Raw genomic sequence first — 19,440 nt, 5'->3', positions numbered from 1 at the left:
CATCGAAGTCCCATTTCATTGGCTAGCTGCCAACCAATAAAACAGCTCCTTTGAACACCCCAGCTCCCGCCCCCCTTTCTCTCTCGCCGCTTCTGAGTTTCAAGTGCACAAGTTAGTTTTGCACCTGATATATCGCGAAAAGAGTAGCAAAAGTCAAGGCGCGAAATTTGAAACTGCAGTGACAGATTTGAGAAGTTGCAAGTGCCTATTTGAGGTAGTACTGTGAATGTGAACGTAAGATTAAACGCAAAATATATATTACAAGTTTGTGTCTGTTGTTGTATTTCTGCGAATGGCATTTTACACATTTGTGTCTACTTGCATGCAGCTTCAGATTCAGAATACAGGTTTGTGACTATTGTATGCGAGTGCAAATTTCAACATTCAACTTCAGATTTTTATTTTACAGGTTTTCACATGGGAGCTGTGAGTGTAAATGTTCATGTACAAGTACGAATATTTATTGTACAAGTTCTCAAATTTACATTTACGTGCTCTCGAGTTTTGCTACTGATTTACCTTCATATTTTCCCCCATCTCAAATCAAGCCGTTCGATTTTGTGACGTCACAAAATCAACGCCCCTCCCACAATTGTTGATTGACAGCAGCGTTTCAACACAGACCCGCCCTCGCTCGTGAGCGAGCTGTCAATCATAGTCCGCGCGGACTGGCGCGGTCATTGTTGATACGCTGGAGCACTGTCTATGAGCAGAATGGCGTCTAAGCGATTGTGGTGTTCTGTTCTTGGGTGTAATAAGGAACACAGCAGTCATTTTGATATTCCTAAATCCAAACCGCTGAAGACGCAGTGGCTGAGTTTTTTGTTTTTGAAGGGAATATTCCCCTCGATCAACGTCAATGCTGTCATGTTGGCGCGAATCATTTCACACACCAGACTGCTTTATAAACGAGGTCAATATAAAGCTAATTTTGCTAAGAAGCTGCTCCTGAAAAAAGGATCGGTACCAACTATTCGTGTTCCTGCTGCACCTCCAGGATAACTGAAGTGAGTGTTACATTTTATTAACCTTTATATTAATATTTATATTAATCTTTGCAAATCGCTTGCTGCACGCTTAACGATGAATGCGTCTAAGGTTTACACTCAGGGTACATTACGGCATGTTTTCTATGTATGACGTTCTCAATATAATTCATAATCCCACGTTTATGATGAACAACGCGTTATGGTTATTGTGTTATTATTACAAACGGTGTACGCACAGAACAGAGCTCATTATCATTTAAAGACACATGCACTTAAACGGCGAGCTGAAAACAGAGCTGTTTTTGACCAGGTAAAATTAGTGTTTTCTTACAATACTAATGAGAATTTTTAATTAAAGTATATTACAAACTTTTAATTTAGACCCTAAAGAATCATATTAGCTTGTACAAAAATTGCATTATGACCCCTTTAAAAGATCTTACAATTTATAGAAATTTTATAGAATTCGGGTCCTCTGAACTGAATAAAAAGTGCTTAAAGGATCCCATAAGTTCCTGTAAGAACCGCGAAGACTGTCAATGCTCCACCAGTAACCCTACTATAGGAGAAAGAGCTTTGAGGCACTTAAATTACATTTATAAGTTCATTGAGTATCCGACAGGATACTTGAGGCTCCTTTAGGTTTTACGGTGCAGGTGAAGAGGTAGTGTTGAATACTGTACTGGTAATGTACACTATTTATTCGAATCAAATTAGTTAGGAATGTTTGTTAAAAGATCAAAAGATCAGGGAGGCTTTTCAGTTCTGTCAGTTCTATGTGTTTATTAGAATGTTATACTACTGTAGATGCAATTAAATGATGAGTTTATCCACTCACTTAAACTTTACACTGATGACATGACTGATGTGGTATTAATTCAGCAGTCACATTTCATAGATCATCATGAAACAAATCTCTTTTTTTGGCGTAAGTGATGAACTTCAGGATCAAAGTCTCATCTCTCTGGGGTTGGTAGCAGCCAATTCCTGCAAAAGATTGAGGCATTCCAGAGCATAAATAATAATTAATAATTAATTATTGTGTTGTAAGTTAAATTAAACTTTCCTGCTCAGTAAAGTAATACTACAGTATATAATTATATTTTCCCTTACCCACATCCAGTGGGATGGGATGCCCTCCTGGTTTCTCAGATAGAAGCTCCCAGTATGACTTGCCCTTTATTCCAGACAATCCATTCACACTCTCCAGATATATGCCATAGTTTTTGTCCATAGTGTATGAGAATCTTTTGTTAAAAAAATAAATAAAGGTAGCAGAATTAGCACAAACATTTTATTCCATTCGAAGTCTGCTTTCTAGAAATGTTGTTAGTCCTGGGCCTTGTTCAATTGACTGACAAGACAAGCGTTGATTCAGCATCTGCAGGCTTATCGGAAATGTATAGAAAATTGAAAATAATAGTACATTACAGAATTGCATTGATCTTTTTGTTCCTGTTTTCCTTAGTGGTCACAGTGGTAAGTATGCCCCATTTTTCTATAACTTTGATTTTGATTAAGTGTGGGTAATCACAACCAGTAGTAAAGTTAATCAGGTATATAATTACATTACTGCATGTGAAGTGCACTAAACTTCAGATCAATTAAGTAAAATTTTAAGGAATACTTGAAGCTGGAGTTGGTGTCCTGCAGTTCATTTAAGCCCCAAACATTGGCCCTCCCTTTATCACAGTGGTGGAGTAGGAAATCTGCTCACTGCCATTAATGACAGTCACCTCAACGGGGATCCTATTCAGCTGGGGAGCAGCTTCATTTGGGAGAGAGAAAGAAAGAGCATTATATAGTTTGAATACATCAAATACATGCAGTGGTAATTTAGAGTTATTATAGTGTAGCTTTAATAACAAATACGCAGTGCTGGGTGCAATGCATTAATAATTACTGCCATTTAATTAAGCTACATTTACTCTTACTTTTTTTTTGTAATTTAAATATTGTATAGAAAAATTATATATAAAACAATAGTGGAGTTAATATCAAAATGTAACATCTAATGTTAAAATGTATGTTTTTAATGTAACATTTATAGAAGATACCTCACCTGCGTGGTCACGCTCTCCCAGCCCTGGGAAAGCCAGCAAAGCTGCGAAGCACAGAAGAATAATCGCTGTCAGAGCCATTCTACCAGTCTGCTCAGTGTGTCTGGATGTCTCTCAACCGCACAACCTATTTATGCATTTTTGTATGCTAATTTTTTTTACATTTTTTTTAATTTGTTTTATTTTTAAGTTTCTGGGAAATGCATGCCTTAAGAACTGGTCAGTCAAGAAACACAAGGAGACACAAGGAAACAAGAAACACAAGGAAACACAAGACAAACAAATCTTGACTGTTCAAGTCTCACTTCCTGAGCCTTGTGCAATACACTGACATGACAAGTGTTGAGTCAGATTTGACTGTAAAAGCATCTGGAATAATTATGGTTATATTGATTTTGTTTAATAATGTCACAAATCCAGCCTCTGTGGCTCCCTCTGATCACCCATCACCTGAGTACTAATTTCATCACAGATTTCATTTCCTATAATCCCGTACCTGGTGCTGACCGCACACCTGATTCCCATCCCATGGACTATTTAACTAGCACTCCCCCAAACCATCATTGCAAGGTTATTTTTTGTTGTTGTTGTTGTTGTTTTTTTGTTGTTGTTGTTGTGGCTACATTTCTAAGCGTATTTTCCTGTTTATGATTTCCCCGTTTATGGCCTTGGACTGTTTACCTTGTTACGATTCTCTGCTGCCTGCCTACTTACCTGTGCTCTGTCTTCCTGGATTAAGTCTATACTGTTTGCCTACAAAAGATTGCAAGCGTAAATTAAATTTGCATGTGCAAGAGAAGATTTGTAAAGGTGTAAATCACCTTTCAAGTGCAATAAAAAAAAATTTGCAACATTTTACTGTTTTTCGTAAGTGTAATTCATGTATTTTGAAACTGCTGCTTCGTGCTAATGCAAAATAAATAGGATCTGTATTCTTCTGACTAGTGATGTGAAATTTGAACCGAGGCGTCGGAGCTTGTGTTGAGAAAAAATGGGCGTGCCAGATGAAGCCGCGATTCGAGGCCTGTATGTTCGAGGCTTGTGTTGTTAACGTGAAAATCATGTGACTAATGACCATTGACAGTAAAATAAATGGACACAGCGACCCCATTGGATTCAACGGAGAAAAGTGAAGTCAATTAGAAGCACTCACTTCCTGATGGCCGACCGTACTGCGCAGACTCAAACTGAGCTTGACGACGTAGATGTGACGTGAGCAACCCGTCTGTCTTCTAGTAGCTGTGCCGAGAGAAATCTGGATCATTCCCCTCCGAAACTTGCAGAGACGGAGAGTGTGAGTAGGAGGTGTCCATGAGCTAGGAGCAGGAGCAACTTTTGCTAAGTATTCTGATTAATTATTTTGTCATTTTGCCTCCACGTCCCCCTGACTGCCCGCAAGCTTCTCCTCCTGTATATACGGTAATCTCTCTACTGTGCGACAGAGAGTCGCATGGTTATGATGCAATCGTTAGCCTATTTAAAAAGAAATTGCTTCTACGGGGCCATAACGTAAGATACAAGGTAATGGAGCCTTTTATACATTGTTGTGTTTCTTTAGAAATAAATAATGGACAAATGGAGTCTTTAAACTTTAAAGTGATGCCAAAATGAATGGGAGTCAATGTAATGCTAACAGCAGGTGATGGTCTGCTAATCAATGGCGGCGCACGGGGAAGCTTTAATGTTTTATGAAACAGTGCCCCCCTGCTAATGACAAACGAGGCCTCGGTTTGTGGGGTTTGTGCAAGCGGGAAGGAAGTCGACCGGGTGCCGCCATCTTGTAGCAGAACTTCACTTGCGTTAGCAATCCCATTGACTTCCATTCATTTTGGCGTCACTTTGACAGCGAATAACTTTACATCTGAGGCGTTTGAAGACTCCATTTGTCCATTTTTTATTTCTAAAGAAACACGACAATGTATAAAATGCTCCATTACCTTGTAGCTTATGTTATGGCCCCGTAGAAGCAGTTTTTGTAAAAGTAGGCTAACGATTGCGTCATAACCACGCGACTCTCTGTCGCACACTAGAGAGATTACCGTATGGACGGGAGGAGAAGCTCGCGGGCAATCGGGGAGACGTGGAGGCAAAATGACAATATAATTAATCAGAATACTTAGCAAAAGTTTCTCCTGCTCCAAGCTCATGGACAGCTCCTAATCACACTCTCCGTCTCTGCAAGATTCGGAAGGGAATGATTCAGATTTCTCTTGGCACAGCTACTAGAAGACAGACGGGTTGCTCACGTGGTCCGTGTAACGCTTTGCTCGGTTTGAGTCTGCGCGTCAGGAAAGGAAGTGCTAAGAAATCGCTGAAAACCAGTGGGTAAGCGTTTCGTATTAGTTTGAAGGTACCCCCGGGAGCCGCCATTGGCTAACAAGCCTTCACCTGCTGTTAGCATCCCATTGACTTCCATTCATTTTGGCGTCACTTTGACAGCGAATAACTTTACATCTGAGGCGTTTAAAGACTCCATTTGTCCATTATTTATTTCTAAAGAAGCACGACAATGTATAAAAGGCTCCATTACCTTGTATCTTACGTTATGGCCCCGTAGAAGCAGTTTTTGTAAAAGTAGGCTAACGATTGCGTCAAAACCACGCGACTCTCTGGAAATTACCGTAGAGACAGGAAGAGAAGCTCGCGGGCAATTTGGGGGACGCGGAGGCATAAAGTCCGATAAAGTCAAAGGAGAAGCCCATAGAGAGTCATGACGTTGCTTCTGCTCCTAGCTCATGGACAGATCCTACTCACGCTTTCCATCTCTGCAAGATTCGGAAGGGAATGGTTCCGATTTCGTCAGGCACAGCTGCTAGAAAACTTACAACTGTCAGGCAGGCTGCTCACGTCACATCCCCGTCGTCAAGCTCAGTTTGAGTCTGCGCAGTACGCCTGGCAATCAGGAAATGACTGCTCCTTATGTGCTTCAACTTCTCTCCGTTGAAACCTATGGGGTCGCTGTGTCCAGTTTATATACTGTCTATGCTGAAAACGGGCTTCACTTGTCTCAATTGAGTTCCAATGGGGTCGCTGTGTCCATTTCTTTTACTGTCTATGGGTTTGTGTGAATATATCATCAGTTCGGTCTGAGTGTCGCTTCCGGATAAAGGGGGTTGGAAACTCGCGCCACCTTGTGGGTGTTGTCAGGAGTAGTAGAAGCAGTTGTAGTGTCAAAGACTTAGAGAACTGTCATTGTCATTATTGTGTCATATATGTGTTTGGGCTGTATATTATTACATAATATCAGGTTAGAAAAGTTCTAGTATATTGTTATTATTAATTATTGTAGGCCTAGCTATATTATAGTCTTGTTATATTAATTAGATTATTTGGATTGCTTTGTATTTTTGGATCTGGACTGGACTGCTTTTTGATTTGTTTGCTTTTTGTGACCTCTTCCTTTTTCCTGGTATAATGGAGCCAGCAAGAAAGAGGAAATCCTCCCCTGTCTGGGCTCAACAGAAGCATCAGTGTCCTCATTTATACCAGCTGGCACTGCCATTTTTATGTTCCCCTGCATCCTCTGTGGCTGGAGAGGTTTTGTCCAAGAAGAGGAACTGTCTAAACCCCAACACACTTGAAAAAATTCCCCAGTCCCATAAGCACAACACTGTACTATAACTAGTAACAGTTCACTGCTTCGCGCTTGCAAAACTCCAAGAATCGTCCCAAAACTGGAAGCACAGGTAAAAGAAAATTTACGCTTTTAATTTTACGTTTGATTTTACGCAATTAATCTGTTTTGCAGTTCCTGACTCTGTTGTTTTCGGTTGCAAATTGCTGTTCACAGCATACATGCCAACCCTCCCGATTTTTCCGGGAGACTCCCGAATTTCAAAGCCCCTCCCGAAAATCTCCCGGACCGACCTTTCTCCCGAATTTCTCCCGATTTCCACCCGGACAAAAATATTGCTTCACCATCCGTCACTGGGCGCCGTTTCAGTCCAAACGCTTGCGCTCCCATGGCGTCTGTCGTTGCTATGCAACCAAACTGCGCTCTCCATGATGACGACGAAGAAGTATCAGCAAAGGATTAATTGATTTCTAGCCCTCGCATTAGCTTTACTACTAGATATATTTCTGGAGATGAGAAGGAAAAACCCGCCTGGAAAAACTAGCGCACCACGTTGATTCCATTATGAGCGTGCTCAACTACGGTTGAAATAACACCCTAGAAGCAGACGTCTGAAATGAAAGGCAAGAACAGCTATTTATTTAGCTTTAGACTGTTACATGAAAATTTAAAAATGAAATGTCATAATTATAATGTTTTGAGAGTTTACTTAAGTAATTGTTGCATTAGGCTATGAATGAATAAATATTTATTGATAAGATCTAGCTATTTCATGTCTTTTCATTTACAGTAGCATGAACCACGAGTAGTCGAGTAACTCGAGTATAGTTTTGATAAGAAATCAACTAGCAAAAATCAGTAGTCGTGCACCCCCCCCCCCCCCCCCCCCCCCCCCCCGTCCTTTTGAATATCTCCCGAATTCTGAGGTCTCAAGGTTGGCAAGTATGGTTCACAGGCTTGCAGTGCTTTTGGCCGTATTTGTATGAAAAAAAAAAACGGGCCAAAAGTGTAAGCGCGGAAAAATGGAAGTCAGAAGAATACATATCCTATTTATTTTGCGTTAGCACGAAGCTGCAGTTTCAAAATACATGAATTACACTTACGAATAACAGTAAAATGCTGCAAATATTATTTTTTTACACTTGAAAGGCGATTTACACCTTTACAAATCTTCTCTTGCGCATGCAAATTTAAGTTACGCTTGCAATCTTATGTACACTTTCACAAATCTTACCCGTGCATGGGATTCTTTATGACATCATATTACCTTCATAAAATTAATTGTTTCTACGATGCATCGCGATGCAGACGAGGACGATTCGGTATCGGTTCAGTAATAGACCACAACAGATTATAATGTACTGACGCCTTTCTGACGTCAACAGGTAAGAACTGGGCACCAGCACTTTAAGAGAAGCGCACTATTTTTTTCTGTTCAGTTTGAGTACTTCCTTCTTTTGCGAAAAACACGAATCGCGCACTCATTAATCTGTTCCATTTCTGTTGCTCATTTGCGCTATTGTATCATCTCCAGTAACACGGTTGACAGTGGAGTGACTGATACTGGGCCAAGAAAGAGGTAATAAAAGCGTGTTTGTACGGATCTCCGCACGACATGCAAGAAAAAAAAAAAGTAAATCGTGCGCACGTGCATGCCATGTATGTATGCATGCCGTATGTTTGTGTGTATAGATTGAAAAGAATATTAAAGGTATTTTTCCACACTCTAACGTTACCTCAGGAAGTTATGGCTTTATTGTTTTAATTGTTGTGTTGTAGGTCTACACAAAATACCTTTTACACTACTGGGAGAACCTGACAAACATAAACAATGGCAGAATCTCTCGTTGATACTGAAAATCCTTTAAACTGCCCGATCTGTCTGAATCTGCTTAAGGATCCAGTGACTACATCTTGTGGGCACAGTTTCTGCATGGACTGTATTAAGAGCTGCTGGGACCAGGAGGTTCATAGAGGTGTTTACAGCTGTCCTACATGCAGGACAACATTCAACCAAAGACCAGCTCTCAGCAGAAGCACTGTGCTTGCTGATATTTTAGAGGGAATGAAGAGGGAGGATCCAGCTGGACCTGGAGACGTGACGTGTGATGTTTGCAAAGGAAGAAAAGTAAAAGCCATCAAGTATTGTTTGGTTTGTATGGCTTCTTACTGCCAAACTCACATCCAACCTCATTATGTATCTGAAGCTTTTAAAAAGCACAAGCTGGTCAAAGCTTCCCCAAATCTACAGCATCAGATCTGCCCTCAACATCATAAAGCACTGGAGATTTACTGCGACAATGACCAGAAGTGTATTTGTGTAGTTTGTATGGGGAATCAGCACAGTGGACATAAAACAGTCTCAGCTGCAGCTGAAATGCCAAAAAAACAGGTAAAGACCTGTCTTTCAAGTCGAATTTAATCTTACTTCTATGATAAATAATTGATATATAAGAATATCTTGTTTGTAAGAATAGGTAGCTCGTGGTAGCAAATTAGTAAAAAATAGGTGATGGAAGCTGTTTTTATTGAAAAAATGGAACAAAATCCTGTACAAATGCAAATATTTTGATTCCATTCAACAGTTGATTTTTATTTTGTTATTTGAAGTCGCTTAACAACAGGATTCTTATTGATTGCAAATTCATTCACAGGAGCTACTGAAAATGATAAAGGAGAATTTAATTCAGAAAAACAATGACATGGACAAGGAGGTTCTGAAGTTCAAGGAAGCTGTGGCCTCTCATAAGGTAGGACTAAAGCCCCATTTATACTTTTGCATCGAACTCACTCCGTAGCTACGTCGTAGGCTGTGTGTAGCACGCGTCGCCTTGCGTACCCTGACGTGCACCTCTCCAAAAATGTAACAATGCGTCAATTCTACGCGGACCACAATCACTGTGATTGGTCTGCTAGAATCCCTCCCTCGGGTTTCACATGCGTATGTGTAATTACACATCAACGAAGACGTGTAGCGCATAAGTATAAATGAAAACCCACGATTTAGTCTACAGCGTAGAGGATACGGTTTAGGTCCGACACAGAAGTATAAATCACCCTTAAAGGGATAGTTCACCCAAAAATGAAAATTAGCCCATGATTTACTCACCCTGAAGCCATGCTTGGTGTATATCACATTCTTCTTTCAGACGAATACAATCAGAGTTGTATTAAAAAATGTCCTGGCTCTTCCAAGCCTTTTAATGGGAGTCAATGGGTATATTTTTTTAAAGTAACTAGCTTCCGGCAGACCGCCATACGCATGTCGATTTACGCCAAAAGAGTAACCCGACTTGTAAGTCGTAAATCGACTTGCGTACGGCCGTCTGTCGGAAGCTAGTGATTTTAGTCGATAAAGTTTTAAATATGGAGTTTGACCAAGTGTTTTGTGTGTGTTGTGACAGCGCTCTGCACAGGCAGCAGTGGAGAACAGTGACCGAATCTTCACCGAGATCATCCGCTCCATTCAGAACATACAAGCCGAGGTGAGAGAGAAGACCAGAGCTCAGGAGAACAAGGAAGTGCGAGATGCAGAGAGTCACATGCAGATGCTGCGGGAGGAGATTGTTAGACTACAGAAGGAGACTTGTAAAGTGGAGCCACTTTTACACACTGAGGATCACGTTTATTTCTTCCAGGTGGTGGAAAAAAATATCTAGAGGATGGTTATTTTTAATGAAATTCGGCACTGTTGATTTTGTAAGATATATTTTTTTTTAATTCTTTGTTTTTTCTTACAATTGCAGAATTACTTTTTCTCTTCTGGAATGTTACAATGCTTTCAAAATGTTACAATTCCATCCAAAGATGTTACTAACCTGACATTTGAGAAATTAGAACAATCTCTCTCAGAGCTGAAAAGCCAACTGGATGAAGTCTGTAAAGAGCACATGGACAGAATATTTAACAAAGGTGAAATAACATTTCACGTGTCATTCAGCCTTTTTTAGTTTGGCAGTTCAGTCTTCATACATTTATTCTGAGAAATCTCACAATGTAAGTGAATAATGTGTGTTTGTCTTTGTAGTGGCTGATGTCCAAATATTCAATGAAACCGAAAGGTCCCAGAGCAGTAAGTACCTTTTTTCTATAGAAAAAAAAAAGAGATTCAATACTCACAGCGACGTTCTTCGTTTCATGTGTCATAGAACGGAAGAGAGGCTCTTGGGAGAGCGGGTAAAAGTCACATCATTTTAATTTTCCTTGCAAAAATGTTCTGAGTACTTGCACATGAAAATCCGTACATATAGGCCCTTTAATATTATTATATTTTAGCCAGTTTATTCTGTTATTCTCTTATTCTTTGGTTCTTGTTCTTTTTGTTGTGGCAAACGGTTTCAATAAACACTACTTATCAAACAGGCTCACAGTATACTTGTTTTCTGCACTTAATTGTCATGTGATTTGAGCTCTTTCCATGTTTCATTTTTTTAAAATCTAGTTTACCACTCGGAGATGGAAGTAGGGATGGAAGTGCAGATTTGGTAAGTGTTTTTATTAAGCAAACAAAAATAGAAATAAAACATTTCTAAAAATGTGATTTGTTTTGATTGAAATGGCTGAGATGTTTATCAAATAAATGAAGCCTAAAATAAATTACCAACTAAATTAAGCCTTGGTCAAATTAAACATTTTCAAAAACAAAATTTGGACAGTAGTGATTGTGCACATTTGCTCTTTAGTTGATTTAGCAACAATCTAATAATTTTTCATGTAAGCTTGCCCACTAAAATGTGAACTTTGATTGCAGGGACAATTGTGATGACTACATATATGGATAGATGGAGACAGTTTCACACATAATTTGACAACACTTAAAAACATCTGGACATCATTTTTTTTTCCTAGAGTACAATAAAAGGTTACAAGACACCAACATTGGAGATGAACCTCATATGGGTAGATTACATTACATATTATATATTATAATTAGTAATATGGCTTTAAAAACTGAATTTTGAAACAACTGTACCTTTTAGATTTTTTTTCCTAGTCCATTACATGTAACCCCATTGCACACATAATTCCATAAGCTTTTGTTTTTGTGTTGTGAATAATCTTCCAAAACATTCGAATTGAGCAATGACTTTAGAGGAGCCACACAAAATATTGTCAAATTCCAGCACTAGGTGGTGCTATAACAGAAATGTTCACATAATTCTGCAACCATTTGATGATTGGAGTTTAAGTTCAGTGTTCTATTTCTTTGTCATCGATTTGTTAACAGATCCTTTTGTTCCAAAGATCATCTGTACAAAAAAATTTTAAATGTAAAAAAAAATTTTATAAATAAAAAATGCTCCAATTTCAACTGATTATAATGAAATGTATTATATTTGTGTTGTTTTCAAATTTTGTGATAGTCAGCCATGAGGTGGCACTACAACAAGGGAATATATAGTTTACCATATGGGTTAAAATATAGATTGAAATAGTGATTCTCCTAATGTTGTACAAGGCAAATCTACAGGACCGGGCAGTTCAGTCTGTGAAGTTTAAGTGATCACAACTCCAAGGTTCCTAGCTGTCCTGGAAGGAGTTATGGTTGATAACCTGGCTGAATGGAGAAGTTGATGAAGTGTTGGGTTGGTCGAGACCACAAGTAGTTCTGTCTTTGCAAGGTTGGGTTGAATGTAGTGGTCCTTCATCCAGCAAGAAATGTCTGTCAGGCAGGCCGAGGTGCGAGCAGCTACCATTGGATCATCTGGCTGGAATGAGAGGTAGAGATGTGTGTCATCAGCATAGCTGTGATAGGAAAAAAACATGTTTCTGAATGACAGATCCTAATGAGAACTGACATGTAGATGAAGAAGAGAAGTGGTCCAAGCACTGAGCCCTGAGGCACCCCAGTAGCTAGATGTTGCGATATAGACACCTCACCCCTCCAAGACAGGACCTACTTGAGAGGGAAGACTTGAACCATTGGAGTGTGGTACCTGAGATGCCCTTCGCCTTGAGGGTTGACAGGAGGATCTGGTGGTTAACCGTGTCAAAAGCTGTAGACAGATCCAGCAAGATGAGTACTGGGGATTTGGAAGCTGCACTTGCCAGTCTCAGAGAATGGAGGGAAACATGAAAAGGAGGTATTGGGAAATTTCACCTCAAGTAAGTCAGTCTGGTCAGTAGGAAATTACAGTAATTTCTTAAATAAATTGTTCTCTGTTAATGTATGTAACTAAACAATTATTTTTTAGAAATGACTGTCATTCAATGAAAGTTTTTTTGTTTTTTTTTATGTTCCAAAGATTGAAGTATGTTCCTAGCAACCAGCCTGACTTACTACAGGTGCAATTGTGCCAATACCTCTGTTGATGTATATCACGCAGTGTCACTCTCACCACCACCCGTGGAATGCCAGCCACGTTGTAAGTCTGTCTGTCTCTACTACAATGAACTTGGTGAATTTAACTACTAAATAAAAAACGTATTACGGGGTAATGTGCCCAGAGGTAATAAAAGTGTGTGTTTGTGTGCATAAGTGAAAAATCAAATAAAGGGTATTTTCCCATACTCTCTCAGCAGAGGCAAGTTAAGTTGTATGGCAGCATTGTTTTGTGCAGATGCTGTTTGTGTAGTAGGCTAGTCTACACTAAGGAATCCTGTTACCGTCATGAAATAAAAAAAGGAAGAAGGTGTTTGCGACGTGTTATCACACAGTTCTGACTTTTTTTCCCATCTGCGGTTGCTTTATATCTCAATTCTGAGAAGAAGAAAAAATAACAATATTGTGAGGCAGTTAGCTGTCACACCTAAGAGTAAGAAAGAGAAGGGCTTTAAATTATATATTTCGAGCTACATCGACAACTTTGAGGGTAAGTAGCCTATTCTCTCATATCATGCGAAATCTGACTAGCGAATCGGTTTCTAAAATCGTTGTCTCCGTTTCTGAGAAAATGAATTTTATGGAAGTTTTGCCGCTAGTACACTTCGCTAGAGAACGCGCTATGCGGAAGTAAAGATGCTGGCTGAGATTCTACCGGAAATACGGCAGCAGCGTTCGTGCATAGAGCCTATTTGTACGAACGCAGCAATGGTGATCGGGTTGTTGCAGGCAGAATTGGGCACTACCCCTTTAAGAGCAGCGCACTTTTTTTCTGTTCAGTTTGAGCTCTTCCTCCGAATCGCGACGCGCTCACATAAATCTGTTCCAGTTCTGTTGCTCATTTGCGTTATTTTTATTATCTCCAGTAACACGTTGACAGTGAAGTGACTGATACTAACTGGGCCAAGAAAGAGGTAGGCCTAATAATAAAAATGTATTTGTGTATAGGTTAAAAAATTAAAGGTGTTTTTTTCCACACTCTACCTTAGCAGAGTGTTGTTGTGTTGTAGGGCTACACAAAATACCTTTTTACCACTACTGGGAGAACAAACACAACAGACAACACTGTGCATACCACGTGGGATCTCAACTTGTTTGTCAAGCTCTTGTGTTGGAGTGTTTTGAGAATTGAGCAGCAGGTTTACAGTAGGGCAAATCTGTTTTTTGAATTTGAAATGTATGTGTAGTGCTTGTTGGGATGGTATGGTGCAGATAGTGAAATTTCTGAAACTTAAGAAAAGTCCAGGAGCAGGAAATAGTGATTCATTATTTTTATTTTAATTTTCATTTCATTCTCATTCTGATAAAAAAAAAAACTAAACTCCTGTTATTCTACAGTGAATTTTCCACTGGGTTTGAAAGCACCAAAAATGGCAGAATCTCTCTTAGATACTGAAAATCCTTTAAACTGCCCGATCTGCCTGAATCTGCTTAAGGATCCAGTGACTACATCTTGTGGGCACAGTTTCTGCATGGATTGTATTAAGAGCTGCTGGGACCAGGAGGTTCATAGAGGTGTTTTTTGCAGCTGTCCTACATGCAGGACAACATTCAACCAAAGACCAGCTCTCAGCAGAAGCACTGTGCTTGCTGATATTTTAGAGGGAATGAAGAGGGAGGATCCAGCTGGACCTGGAGACGTGACGTGTGATGTTTGCAAAGTAAGAAAAGTAAAAGCCATCCATTCTTGTTTGGTTTGTATGGCTTCTTACTGCCAAACTCATGTTCGTCCTCATTATGAGTCTAAAGCTTTTAAAATACACAAGCTGGTCAAAGCTTCCCCAAATCTACAGCATCAGATCTGCCCTCAACATCATAAAGCACTGGAGATTTACTGCTACAATGACCAGAAGTGTATTTGTGTAGTTTGTATGGGGAATCAGCACAGTGGACATAAAACAGTCTCAGCTGCAGCTGAAATGGCAAAAAAACAGGTACGGTAAGACCTCTCTCTCTCTATGTATATATATGTCGTGTGTGTGTGTATATGGGTATGTATATATGTATGTATATATATATATATATATGTATGTATGTATGTATATATATATATATATATATGTATATATATGTATATATATATATATATATGTATATGTATATATATATATATATACACAAAAATGCAAAAACAAAATAATGAACAGCAGATTTACGTACAAATACAAATAAACTGATTCAATAAAGAACGGGATTCTTACTGATTGTGAATTCATCCTCAGGAGGAACTGAAAATAAAAAAGAGGGATTTCAGTCAGCAAGCCAATGACATAGACAAGGAGATTCGACAGTCTACGAAAAATTTGGTCTTGCATAAGGTAATGCTCATTAAACCTGGAATATTTTAGAAATTTGCATAAATGTATGTACACTGCACAGTTATGTTTGAACTTTTGGGATCAGGCTGGATATTATTAAATGGCCATCAGGATGAAGCCAGATGATGTCATACCAGCAGTGGCTAAAGCTAACCAGCAAAACTTTGACCTCGTGACACAAACAAGCAGCAATGCTTTCTGTCTTTACACTTTTTAGGACAACCAATGAATGGCTTACCCTACAGTTTACTCTGCATACTGTATATGATCTGTCATGTCAATGTGTCAGGAGTTTGAACAAGTGTTTTGTGTGTGTTGTGACAGCGCTCTGCACAGGCAGCAGTGGAGAACAGTGACCGAATCTTCACCGAGATCATCCGCTCCATTCAGAACATACAAGCCGAGGTGAGAGAGAAGACCAGAGCTCAGGAGAACAAGGAAGTGCGAGATGCAGAGATTCACATGCAGATGCTGCGGGAGGAGATTGTTAGACTACAGAAGGAGACTTGTAAACTGGAGCCACTTTTACACACTGAGGATCACGTTTATTTCTTCCAGGTAAAGAAAAACATTTTGAATGAAATCTTGATAGTGTTTTTGATTCAGTGTTGATTCTTGTTTTAAAGTTATTGTTTTTTCGTCCAATTGCAGAATTACGCTTCCTGTTCAACATTCACTCAGCGCACAGCCTCACCCAGGAAGATTAACGACATCCAGACATTTGAGAATGTGGAGAAATCTGTATCTCACCTGAAGATACAACTGGACAAACTCTGTGAAGAACACATGGGCAGAATATCAAAGACAGGTGAGATAACAATGTCAAGAACTATTCTGCTTTTTAAAAGTACTAAATTTGTACCCAACTTTTCATCTGCATCAAATCTGCTGAGTGGCCTGATACAATGTACTACAGTAAGCAACCAAAAAGTACAAGTACAGTGTGTTGTCTCAACTTAATCTATAAAATCTATATAATGGAACAGTTTGAGATGGAGTGCTTATTAGCCGCTAAATTCACCACAACATTGGAGACAGAGACTGTATAATGTCCTGTTATAAAGATATAAATGGGAGAATCACATCGCTGTGGGAATGTTGACTGAAAACTGTTCCTCAAATGTTGTATAACATTGTTATATCACTGATGCAGTGAATTCCCACATAATGTAAGTGAATATTGTATATCTGTCTTCATAGTTGCTGATGTCCAAATATTTAAAAACAGGTTCCTGTTCAGTAAGTACACTTTTTTTCTATTAGAAAAAATATATATTTTTTAACATAAAATCATTCAATATTAAAGGCCATAGGTTGTTCTTGTTTCAACAACCAATACATATCAAGGAGTTCAAAGATGCCCACATTATACTTAGCAAATAACTGTCATGTTTGAGTTCTTTACTCACTGAAAGATGCATGTTTTATTTTTATTTTTTTAGGTCAAGATTGCCCTGTGTTGCTGACGGATTTTGAGTCGTAAGTGTCATAAGTTTTAAACCACTCTTATCATACTTGCTAATCTTTTTTTCTTTAAAAAACTGATAGCAGTGGCTGAGGTATTTATTAATAATAGATATTTCCTGTCGTCATGTATTATCTTGTCTAAGACATGTTCCCTCTAATACACAGCCTTAATTGTTTTATTGCTTTAATAAAACAGCGATATGATAAAATACTCAAATGTTAAATAAATAATAATATTTTAATAATTACAGTAATCAATTCTTCCACCAAGTAATTTATTTCATTGGCATAATTGCATGCTGGAAATTAGTGCTTTCATATAATATTAAATTGTTAACCCTTGAACATGACCCTTGAATGAAATGTTAACCCTTGAACGTGACGCCTGTTTGTCAGCTTTAATGTTTTTTAATCAGTTATCACATCTGTGCTTATTTTCTATAGTTGATTTAGAAACTACTCTTTTCTATGTAAAAACTGATTTCTAAAAAAAATGACCTTGTATTAATATGATCTTGATTGCAGTGTTGAGGATACGGAATTGGATTCGGAATCGGAAATGGAATGATAGACTGCATCTACCAAAGGACCTTGTTACTGAATGGGTAGATTGTTATATTAGCATAACACTTAAATTGCTATAAAAATATTGCTCAGTTCTCAGTAAATCTTTTTTTGTGATAATTATGAAAAACATATGAACAGAACAATGGATTTTTTGGAATGGCTCATTGACTAATTAACCTGTTATGTTTGGAAGTGCCATAAAAAATATTGTCAAATTTCAGCACTAGGTGGTGCTATAACAGAAATGTTCTCATAATTCTGCAACCATTTGATGATGGAAGTTGAAATTCAGCCTGCTACTTCTTTGTTATAAATGTGTCAACACAAACTTATTTGTCAAGAGATCATCTGTTCAAATCAACAAAAAATGAAATGCTCAACTTTCAACTGTTAGGCAATTTCATAATTAAGATAATAATGATATTATAATTATATTTAAGTTGAGTATAACACAAATATAATTATAAGATAATATAAATATATCATATTTGTTTTAGTGTCTTAAAATTTTTATAAAGGAATTTAATATATATGGTTGAAATATATAGATTGTTGCTCTTAAGTCACATAATTTCCATTTCTGCCTTTTGAGAATTATGAGAAACTTTATAAAAACTTGCAGATGGTACTGTTCTGAACTTGGTTAGCAAGCCCTTTAGTGAATGTTTTGATTTTTAAATTTATTTGTAGCCTATAGCCTAGTGTTTTTCAGGATGGTGGACATATAATGAAATCTTCAGAAAATGTTCAGTTAGTGCAGTAAATTAATTTTTACCTTTATAAATTTCATTTGCACAGGAGCCCCACCCATTCTGATTTAAAGATTCCAAACACATGGGCAGAATATCAAAGACAGGTGAAATAACGTCAAGAACTATTCTGCTTTTTAAAAGTACTAAATTTGTACCCAACTTTTCATCTGTATCAAATCTGCCGAGTGATCTGATACACTGCATACTGTAAGCAACAAAAAACTACAGTATGTTGTCTCAACTTGAATCTTAATTCATACTACTGGGGTCCTAAGCTGGGACTCAGTACTTCACCACACCGACGTTAGCATTAGCTGTTACACTTTTTTGGCTAAAGGTGGCAGGCTTGTCATCTAGTGGCTTTGGAGGAAACGAGGAGAGGTATTTTTTTTTAGGGAATAGGCTCTATGCACAGTTAAATCCGGTGCTGCGTCGGAAGCCGTTTTTGCATTCGGTGGAGATAATGGTAAATTACACTCGCTGTTTACAAGAACTTCCAGCGGTTAACGTGAATGATGTTAACAATATTGTAAGGCAGTTAGCTGTCACACCTAAGAGTAAGAAAGAGAAGGGCTTTAAAATATATAATTCGAGCTACATCGACAACTTTGAGGGTGAGTATTCTCTCATATCATGCGAAATACGACTAGCGAATCGGTTTCCAAAATCGTTGTCTCCGTTTCTGAGAAAATGAATTTTATGAAAGTTTTGCCACTAGTAGGCTACACTTCACTATAGAACGTGCTATGCGGAAATAAAGATGCTGGCTGAGATTCAACCGGAAATACGTCAGCAGCGTTCATACATAGAGCCTATTGGAACGCAGCAATGGTGTTCGGGTTGTTACCAAGCGGCAACCTCCCTGTCTCTCTCTTGAAACCAACACTGAAGTGAATTAAACGGCAATTCATCAACTTGTAACATATTGCGCTGATTATTGAGGATAAAAAATAATCACATAATTATAATTGCATTACGAATGGCTGTGAATACGGTAAGGCAGTATCAGTGCAGTTTAAGCTCATAGCACGATCATCGGATAACGTTAGCTGTATGCTATGCTATTATCTCTAAGCTAACTAAAAAACACACGAACAACGAGAAATGTTTAATTTCACAATCTATAGCTTCGGTTAAATACTAGTATATGAAACGTATCATTTAAAATACATTAAATACATTAATGACTCGTTAAAACGTAGTACAAACGTCTTCTATAATAAAATTATTTTGTATGATTTATAACCAGGCACTAAAGCGATTACCCATAAAACGTGCTTTGAACCAATCGGATTGCTTGGGTCCTCAGGGTTACCGAATACTATAGGGTTACCGAATACTATACCACACCGGCCTTAAAGTGTGTCCTCGGCTCGGCTTTATGCAGTTAT

At 38.3% G+C, this 19,440-nt stretch overlaps 2 protein-coding genes and 1 long non-coding RNA gene across 14 annotated transcripts; 2 read left to right on the top strand and 1 right to left on the bottom strand.

Moving 5' to 3' along the window:
• Positions 1–1,750: 1,750 nt before the first annotated feature.
• On the bottom strand, positions 1,751–5,064 carry LOC308681895. Its single transcript, XR_014029083.1, has 5 exons — positions 4,203–5,064; positions 3,052–3,093; positions 2,617–2,757; positions 2,103–2,236; positions 1,751–1,976 (listed from the first exon to the last, which is right to left on the bottom strand). It is a non-coding gene; the product is annotated as an uncharacterized lncRNA (long non-coding RNA).
• An 882-nt stretch (positions 5,065–5,946) lies between these two features.
• On the top strand, positions 5,947–11,942 carry LOC308681894 (tripartite motif-containing protein 29-like). Of its 5 annotated transcripts, XM_081351201.1 has the most exons (10): positions 6,606–6,735; positions 8,158–8,202; positions 8,403–9,015; positions 9,278–9,373; positions 10,028–10,261; positions 10,370–10,535; positions 10,651–10,695; positions 10,772–10,799; positions 11,065–11,107; positions 11,374–11,937. In XM_081351201.1, exons 3-10 carry the CDS (start codon positions 8,455–8,457, stop codon positions 11,383–11,385), a joined length of 1,185 nt encoding a protein of 394 aa, XP_081207327.1. In that variant the 5' UTR covers positions 6,606–6,735; positions 8,158–8,202; positions 8,403–8,454; the 3' UTR covers positions 11,386–11,937. The 5 variants fall into 5 exon arrangements, with proteins under 5 accessions (XP_081207326.1, XP_081207329.1, XP_081207327.1 ...); XM_081351203.1 differs by lacking the exon at positions 10,772–10,799 and having other exon boundaries at positions 6,474–6,735; positions 11,374–11,942; XM_081351202.1 differs by lacking the exon at positions 6,606–6,735 and having other exon boundaries at positions 8,068–8,202.
• Positions 11,943–13,607: 1,665 nt separating this feature from the next.
• LOC308681786 (tripartite motif-containing protein 29-like) lies at positions 13,608–17,622 on the top strand. Of its 8 annotated transcripts, none has more exons than XM_081350907.1 (10): positions 13,668–13,859; positions 13,956–14,084; positions 14,474–14,606; positions 14,812–14,879; positions 15,168–15,263; positions 15,588–15,821; positions 15,915–16,071; positions 16,464–16,502; positions 16,706–16,742; positions 17,256–17,622. In XM_081350907.1, exons 4-10 carry the CDS (start codon positions 14,817–14,819, stop codon positions 17,296–17,298), a joined length of 669 nt encoding a protein of 222 aa, XP_081207033.1. In that variant the 5' UTR covers positions 13,668–13,859; positions 13,956–14,084; positions 14,474–14,606; positions 14,812–14,816; the 3' UTR covers positions 17,299–17,622. The 8 variants fall into 8 exon arrangements, with proteins under 8 accessions (XP_081207027.1, XP_081207028.1, XP_081207033.1 ...); XM_081350906.1 differs by having other exon boundaries at positions 13,956–14,091; XM_081350902.1 differs by having other exon boundaries at positions 13,630–13,859; positions 14,284–14,879.
• Positions 17,623–19,440: the final 1,818 nt, after the last annotated feature.

The sequence above is a fragment of the Scardinius erythrophthalmus genome (genome assembly GCF_964197995.2).
Source record: "Scardinius erythrophthalmus genome assembly, chromosome: 21".
In the NCBI taxonomy this organism is placed as follows: Eukaryota; Metazoa; Chordata; class Actinopteri; order Cypriniformes; family Leuciscidae; genus Scardinius; species Scardinius erythrophthalmus.
This window is presented reverse-complemented; position numbering and strand designations above follow the sequence as displayed.